The sequence below is a fragment of the Octopus bimaculoides genome, chromosome 25 (assembly GCF_046866305.1).
Source record: "Octopus bimaculoides isolate indiv1 chromosome 25, ASM4686630v1, whole genome shotgun sequence".
NCBI classification, from domain to species: Eukaryota; Metazoa; Mollusca; class Cephalopoda; order Octopoda; family Octopodidae; genus Octopus; species Octopus bimaculoides.
The window spans coordinates 26,296,816-26,305,371 of record NC_142952.1 but is presented as its reverse complement, the minus strand read 5'-3'; the positions used below and the strand labels follow the sequence as shown (position 1 = coordinate 26,305,371).

At 37.4% G+C, this 8,556-nt stretch overlaps 1 protein-coding gene across 7 annotated transcripts in view; it reads left to right on the top strand.

The window, feature by feature from the left end:
* The window catches only part of LOC106879922 (PAS domain-containing serine/threonine-protein kinase), a 95,080-nt gene extending 87,213 nt beyond the window's left edge, over positions 1 to 7,867 (top strand). For 6 of the 7 annotated variants that reach the window (XM_089341885.1, XM_089341886.1, XM_089341888.1 and 3 more), the window contains 5 exons: positions 1,863 to 1,997; positions 3,720 to 3,919; positions 4,501 to 4,634; positions 5,609 to 5,749; positions 7,193 to 7,841. In XM_089341885.1, coding sequence (XP_089198011.1) covers positions 1,863 to 1,997; positions 3,720 to 3,919; positions 4,501 to 4,634; positions 5,609 to 5,749; positions 7,193 to 7,335 — 753 coding nt within the window. In that variant the 3' untranslated portion in view covers positions 7,336 to 7,841. Of the gene's footprint in view, positions 1 to 1,862; positions 1,998 to 3,719; positions 3,920 to 4,500; positions 4,635 to 5,608; positions 5,750 to 7,192 lie in introns of all 7 variants that reach the window. The other variant, XM_089341884.1, reaches the window with a different exon arrangement.
* Positions 7,868 to 8,556: the final 689 nt, after the last annotated feature.

Here is an 8,556-nt window from a genome sequence, read left to right as displayed (position 1 = left end):
ATATATACATTATATAAATATATATATATATATATATATAAATATATATATATATATATATATAAATATATATATATATATATATATAAATATATATATATATACATATATAAATATATATATATATATATATATATATAAATATATATAAATATATATATATATATATATATATATATATATATATATATATAAATATATATAAATATATATATATATATATATATATATATATATATATATATATATATATATATATATATATACATATTTATAAGGAAAATAAGACAAGGTAGAAAATGCTAAAATAATTTTATCTTGAAGAACATTTTAGTACCAGTTTCAATCTTTGCGACTTTTTCAACTTAGAGTAAAGCATGAAAAACAATTAAATTGGGGAAAAATTAAATGAAATGTGTTTTTTAAAGATTTCAATGTGGTTTTCATATGCAAGGGACATTTTTCTTTTTTACTCTTGTGAGTTCAAGGCAGTTGGCAGCAGCTAGTAGTAGTTTGATATATATATATATATATATATATATCTTTGTCTCTCTCTTTCTCTCTCTCTATCTATCTGTCCATCTATCTTTCTCTTCTCTTCTTCCCTCTTCCTCTCTCTGTCTCTCCCTTCCTGGTGTTACCTCTTTTATCTTTTACTTGTTTCAGTCATTATACTGCGGCCATGCTGGGGCACCACATTGGCAAGGAGTACTTGAGAAGTAGAGGTGTTTTTATGCTTGGTGTTGAGAGGCTAAACTTGTACTTGTATTGACATTCAATCAGGATGAGTTGAACTAGCTCCAAATATTGAGTTCACCACATCCCTCACAAATGCCGACCACAACTGATAGTCGGCCATGGATAGTGCAGATGCTGTAGCAGTAGCTATCATTTGCTGTTGTGGTGTAGAGGCCATGTTTGGAGTTTCAGTGAGAATACAAGTTCACATGTAGTCTCTGGCCACATACACACTTTAGGATAATGTGATCCACAGCAGCTCATCTTAACGTCAATTGACGACCGTCACAGGGGATTCACCAACCAAGTCACCACCTATTATCAGAACAGATGTCACCTAACTTTGAAGCATGTTAAAGAGACATGTTTTAATTAAAGCTAAGTGGTGCCTCACCCCACATTGGTCTTCCAGCACAATAAACATCAACCTGGAATTTCCGAGGGTCCATGCTGTTGCTAGGTAGTCGTTGAAAAGGGTCATCTGTCCTTTTGACAGGTCTTGAAAGGCTAAAGTATGACAGAGGGACAAGACAAATGTCTTGCTATAGAGAGAAGACACATGGCTACCCCATATTATATAAGGGTGGGTAAAAAGCATCCCCTCAGCCAAGTGTGGAGTAGTGACTTTATGTCAGGTGTTGGGGGTTAAAGTATAAGATAAGGACAGTTACAGGTATCTTGCTTTAGTGAAGATCCATGGTTACCCTGCATTATATAAAAGTACTGTGGTTTCGAATTTTGGCACAAGGCCAGTAATTTTGGGGGAAGTGGGATAAGTCGATTACATCAACTCCGGTGCTCAACTGGTACTTATTTCATTGACCCCGAAAGAATGAAAGACAAACTCAACCTCAGCGGAATTTGAACTCAGAACATAAAATCAAACAAAATGCAATTTCTGGGGAAGTGGGATGAGTCGATTACATTGACCATAAGGATCAACCCCAAAAGGATGACAAGCAAAGACAACCTCAACTGAATTTGAAATGAGAATATAAAGACAAATGAAATGGTGCTAAGCATTTTGTCCTGCAGGCTAACGATTCTACCAGCTTGCTGCCTTAGCTATACAACATATTAAAACTGTCATGGTTTCATTGTTTTCTTCATTTTTCCTTTCTTAGGTCCTTGATGTTTTTGATAGTAAAGACTATGTTTTAATGGTAATGGAGAAACATGGAAGTGGCATGGATTTGTTTGAATTTATTGAACACAAGCCCAACTTGGATGAACCCCTAGACAGCTATATCTTTCGCCAAGTAAGTAACAATATTTACTCTGTCCATTATCGTTGTCGTTCCCCTGAATTCTTTGTTTTATATCAGTGTCAAACTGATGTAACCCTTCAGTATTCAGATTACTCAGTCAAATCTATTGCTTATTTATTCACATTGTTTTGAATTAACCGTGACACGTAAAAGCACCCACTACACTCTCTGAGTGGTTGGCGTTAGGAAGGGCATTCAGCTGTAGAAACTCTGCCAAATTGGATTGGAGCCTGGTGTTGCCATCCGGTTTCACCAGTCCTCAGTCAAATCATCCAACCCATGCTAGCATGGAAAGCGGACGTTAAACGACGACGACGACGACATTACCATATTTCTGTTGAGATACTCTGTTTCTTTCAATTAATTTTAAATATAACAAAGAATTTAGTAAAATAACTAAGTTATCATTAAGCTAGTGTTAGGAACATAAATTGTGACTAAAATTTGGTGGAAGATTTTAATTCAAAACTTTTGAAACCAAGACATTTGTACTACAGAGCCAGAGGCAGTTTCAGCTAGGCTGGTATCAAATGGATTAAGAATTGTTTCTCTATTATATATATATTTTAACCCTGTTGTTACCATATTTCTGTTGAGATGCTCTGTGTGTCTTTCAATTAATTTTAACAAAGAGTTTAGTAAAATAACTTAATTATCATTAAACTAGTGTTAGGAACATAAATTATGACTAAGGTTTGATGCAAGGTTTTAATTCAGAACTTTTGAAAATAAGACATTTGTACTACGGAGCCAGAGGTGGTTTCAGATGGGTTCATATCAAAAGGGCTACTTATGAATTATCTCATACCTTCAAGATTTCAATGATGTGATTACTTATTTTTATAATGATCTTATATGGTAGGTACAAAAGGCTGGATCTGGCCAATTTGAACATTAACGCTTTAGCATTCAAACCAGCCATATCCAGCCCAAATATTTTACTTGTTTTATGTGCAAACTGGCCATATCTGGCCTCTCACACCTATCTTACAACGTCATTGTAAAAATAAACAGTCATCAAAATCATGGAGCTATAATGCATTATTAACTCAAATTAATGCATTATTAATAGATTGTCATTACATTTGACTAAATAATCTGAATACTGAAGGATTAAACAACCAGAATATTTTGGCCAGATGTGGATGGTTAAAATGCCAAGGGGTAAACACAATAGACTGAATCTGCTAAACGAGCTACTTACCACACAGCCACCCCTGCACCTGTATCTTAAATTTATATTTATGTGACATGAGTATAAATTCATCAGAGAAAAAAAGAGATGTACCTTTGGGTGTTATATGTGGGCCTATCAATTCGTTTTAGCAGGCATGGCTGTGTGGTAAGAAGCTTGCTTCCCAACCTCATAGTTCCGGGTTCAGTCCCACTGCGTGGCACTTTGGACAAATGTCTTCTACTGTAGTCTTGGGTGAGTGGATTTGGTAGACAGAAACTGAAAGAAGCCTGTCGTGCTTGTGTATATATATGTGTGTGAGTCTTTATGTTTGTTTGTTCCCCCACCATTGCTTGACAACTGATAGATAACTCCTGGTGTCGATTTCTTCAGCTAAAAAAAAAAGCCCTTTAAAGCAGTGCTCCAGTATGGCCACAGCGAAATGACTGAAACAAGTAAAAGAATAGTACAATAAGCACTAATGAGCTCCCAATTAATTATCTTGCTGATTAATTCCATTTCCTTTCTTCCTTTTTCAGATTGTGTCTGCCGTTGCATATCTGCACCGAGCTGGTATTGTACATCGTGATCTTAAAGATGAAAACATCATTGTCAACGAACAGTTCCACATAAAGCTGATAGACTTTGGTTCCGCTGCTTACATAGAACCAGAGAAAATGTTTGCCACGTTCTGTGGCACTGTGGAGTACTGCAGCCCCGAGGTGCTCATGGGAAACTGGTTAGATTTTATAGTCTTTCATTCTTATTTCTTTATTGCCCACAAGGGGACTAAACATTAGAAGGGACAAACAAGGACAGACAAAGGGATTAAGTCGATTACATTGATCCCCAGTGCGTAACTGGTACTTATTTAATTGACCCCGAAAGGTTGAAAGGCAAAGTTGACCTCGACGGAATTTGAACTCAGAACGTGGTGGTAGACGAAATACCGCTAAGTATTTCGCCCGGCATGCTAATGTTTCTGCCAACTCGCCGCCTTACATTCATGTTGCTGCTGTTGTTGTTTAACCCTGAGTTCCCTGATTGAACTAACTTGTGGGTCAAAGGGCATTCCAGCTGTGATCATAAATGCAGATGTGGCTGTGTGGTAAGATGTTTGCTGTTTGCTTCCCAGCCACACGGTTCCAGGTTCTGTCCCACTGCGTGGAACCTTGAGCAAATGTCTTATACTGTGGCCTCAGGCCAACCAAAGCCTCGTGCATGGATCTAGTTGACGAAAAACTGCAATTCCAACAGAAATACGATGCTAAAGTGTTGCCGTAAATGTTCGTTTATTTTTCCCTGTTTCTCTTTGCACAGGTATGAAGGACCTGAACTTGAAGTCTGGTCAATGGGGGTAACTCTCTACACCCTCGTCTATGGAGAGAACCCTTTCTTTACTGTTGATGATATTCTGGAATGTAATTTCAATCCACCCTATCAAGTGTCCGAGTGTAAGTAGCTCATTCTTTTCATGTGTGTGTGTGTGTGTTTGTCTGTCTGTTTTCTATTTTAGCATTGGTTTGATGGATGTATCATCATCATTATCATCATCCTCATTTAACGTCTACTTTCCATGCTAGCATGGGTTGGACGATTTGACTGAGGACTGGTGAACCAGATGGCTACACCAGGCTCCAATCTGATTTGGCAGAGTTTCTACAGCTGGATGCCTTTCCTAACGCCAACTATTCCGAGAGTGAAGTGGGTGCTTTTATGTGCCACCGGCACGAAGGCCCTGTTTATATGAAACATATCAATTATCATAATTAACAGTGGAGGCACATGGCTTAGTGGTTAGGGTGCTGGACTCATGATTGTAAGATTGTAGTTTCTATTCTTGGATCAGGTGATGCATTGTTCTTGAGTGAAGAACTTCATTTCACATTATTCTTGTGCATTCAGCTCGTAAAAAGGAGTAATTCTGCAACAGACCAGTGTCCCATCCAGGGATGAATATATATGTCAGAGTAACCAGAACACTGGCCCTATGCTCCTTACAAAGTAATGTGGACTGACCCATTATAATTCACAAGGGTAAAGGTCATCATTACCAGTTTTCCATGCTTGTATGGGTTGAACAGAATTTGTTGAGGTGGATTTTTCTACAGCTGGATGCCCTTCCTGTCACCAACTCTTAGCTGTTCCCAAGTAAAGTAATATTTTCTCATGACTTGATTTTTTTCACAAGATGCCAGCAACAAGTGTTGCTTGGTATGTTTCCATCCTTGTAACTTAGCAGTTCGGCAAAAGAGACCGATAGAATAAGTACCAGGCTTAGAAAATATAAATACTGCAGTCAGTTCATTCGATTAAAAAGACTCTGTGGCCACAGTCTAACTGTAACAAGTAAAAGATAAAAGTTATACATATTTGTTTTTTTTGTTTTCTTTTTACTTATTGCTTATTTTTCGATGAAATTCTTCAGATTTGACTGACTTGTTGCATTGGATGATGCTGCCTGACCCTGCTGATCGTATGAACATTGAGGAACTTGAGCACGACACATGGGTGTTTCAGCCTTTAAATATAGAAAACTACAGCTGGGCTCAAGTGATGCACCACGAACGTAAGTATTTTCTCTCTCTCTATTTTATTTCTCTTTCTCCCTCCTCTATCTATATATATATATATATATACATATATATATATATATATATGAGTGGGTATGTTGGTGTAAATGGTACCACACTTATTGTGAATATATAGAAGTGTGGGTCTGAACCCCATGCGTATGAAAAACCCACTTTTTTCTGTCAAGGGCTTATATGCCCCAATATTAAACTATTTTCTTCAGTCAGTACATGGTGATCGCTTTTTAGCTTTAAGCTTATAAAATATTATCATTATTTACAGATATATATATATATATATATATATATATCATCATCATCATCATCATCATCGTTTAACGTCCGCTTTCCATGCTAGCATGGGTTGGACGATTTGACTGAGGACTGGTGAAACCGGATGGCAACACCAGGCTCCAGTCTAATTTGGCAGAGTTTCTACAGCTGGATGCCCTTCCTAACGCCAACCACTCAGAGAGTGTAGTGGGTGCTTTTACGTGTCACCCGCACGAAAACGGCCACGCTCGAAATGGTGTCTTTTATGTGCCACCCGCACAAGCCAGTCCAGGGGCACTGGCAACGATCTCGCTCGAAAATCCTACGGGAGCCAGTCAGGCGGTACTGGCAATGGCCACGCTCAAAATGATGCATCTCATGTGCCACCCGCACAAGAACCAGTCCAGGGGCACTGGCAACGATCTTACTTGGCTTGCCGGGTCTTCTCACGCACAGCACATTTCCAAAGGTCTCGGTCAGTAGTCATCGCCTCGGTGAGGCCCAATGTACGAAGGTCTTGCCTCACCACCTCAGCCCAGGTCTTCCTGGGCCTACCTCTTCCACGGGTTCCCTCAACTGTTAGGATGTGGCACTTTTTCACGCAGCTATCCTCATCCATTCTCACCACATGTCCATACCAGCGCAATCGTCTCTCTTGCACGCCAGAACTGATGCTTCTAATGTTCAGCTTTTCTCTCAAGATACTTACACTCTGACGGGTATTCACATTGACATTACACATCCAACGGAGCATACTGGCTTCATTCCTTGCAAGCTTACGTATATCCTCAGCAGTTACAGTCCATGTTTCACTGCCATGTAGCATGGCTGTTCGTACGCATGCGTCATACAGTCTGCCTTTTACTCTGAGTGAGAGTCCCTTTGTCGCCAGCAGGGGTAAGAGCTCTCTAAACTTTGCCCAGGCTATTATATATATATATATATATATTTTAATTTATGTATATATTAATATTATCTTGGTTGAAAAACTTTGATACTGCATTATGGCTGTAGTCTAATGACTGATACAAATATCTAAAAGATGGAAGAAAGATGCCTGGCATAGTTCCTCACTTACTAGCTCTGTGTTTCTGCATGTGCATGTGTGTCTTACTCTTTCTTTCTTTCTCTCATTCATTTTTTTTTTTTTTCTCCTTCTTTTCTAGCCTCCATGACAACTTCAGATTACAATGTAAACTACGAGCCGGTCTCTTATGCAGACATTTTCAGCCTTAGCTGTGCTCCACGAATCTCTTCCGTCCGACCTTTCACCAGACAAAGTATCAGACCACACTATCTGTCGTATTAAAAAAAAAAAACAAAAAAAAAAAAAAACAAGAAACAATAAACTCGAAACGTGAACCACCTGAATCGGCAAGACTTCTTTTTACATTCACCATCACACACACACACACACACACACACACACACACACACACACACACACATGCTCACTATCACACACATACGCAAACACTAATGCACTCAGATTTTTGCATGCTGTGCTTTTTTTTTCTTTAAAAATTACACATGCTGTGGTCATTAAATGGATTAGATCTAGAGACAGAGGGCTTTCGTAATGAAATACAAAAAAAAAAAAAAAAAAAACAGGAGGGAATACAAAATATGTAAAAAAAACACTTTGACAAGAAACGAAAATAACTTAATGATCCAAACAAATGGAATGCGATAAAGAAAAATAAAAGAGCAAACAAAAATAAATCTTCCTTATGTAAAAACTATATTGGTTCTTATTTTAAACCTAGATTGATAATTCCACAATAAAGGACCCTAATGTATTGGGGAACAAAGTCACTTTTCTTCTCTATGAAGAAAAATCAGAGGGTTTTTTTTTAATGTATTTTCATATAAATATTTATACATAAATCTATTCATGTATGCACAATGCGGAGTAGATAAAACAGGGGACAACTGATGAAGGGAATGGTCTTGATGTTGCCTGTCTCGTTTCTCTGTTTCTTTCTTTCGTTGTTCGAAAAAATGTTCGTTTTCTATGCTTTTGTTTTTTATGTTCTCATTTCGTCTACGTTTTTTTTTAATGTCCTGTACCCATACATGCATGTATATACGTATATGTATGTATATATGCATATATTATTGATAGTATTATATATATATATATATATATATATACACATGTATTTATATATTGTATGCTAGCATTGCATCCCGGCGTTGCCCGGGTGTTGTGACCTACAAGCACATTGTATTATTTGCTCCTTTCTTATGGGCAGAATCGGCACAGCTGATATTAATGGAAGTCATCATTTTGTTTAATAGTGAAGGGCAAGGGTACAATTTGCATGAAAGTGCTTTCTGTTCTTAAGAAGGATCAGAAACTATGTATTGTTTCACCATATAAAAGGAGGTTAATACGATTTTGTCCAGAAATCATGTTTTCAATATTTTTAATTTCCCCCTAATCTCCATCACAATTTCTTAATTTGTAATGTTTTTTTCTTTTTTTGGTACCTACATAGAAAAATGCAGAGATTACAAATTTGGGAAA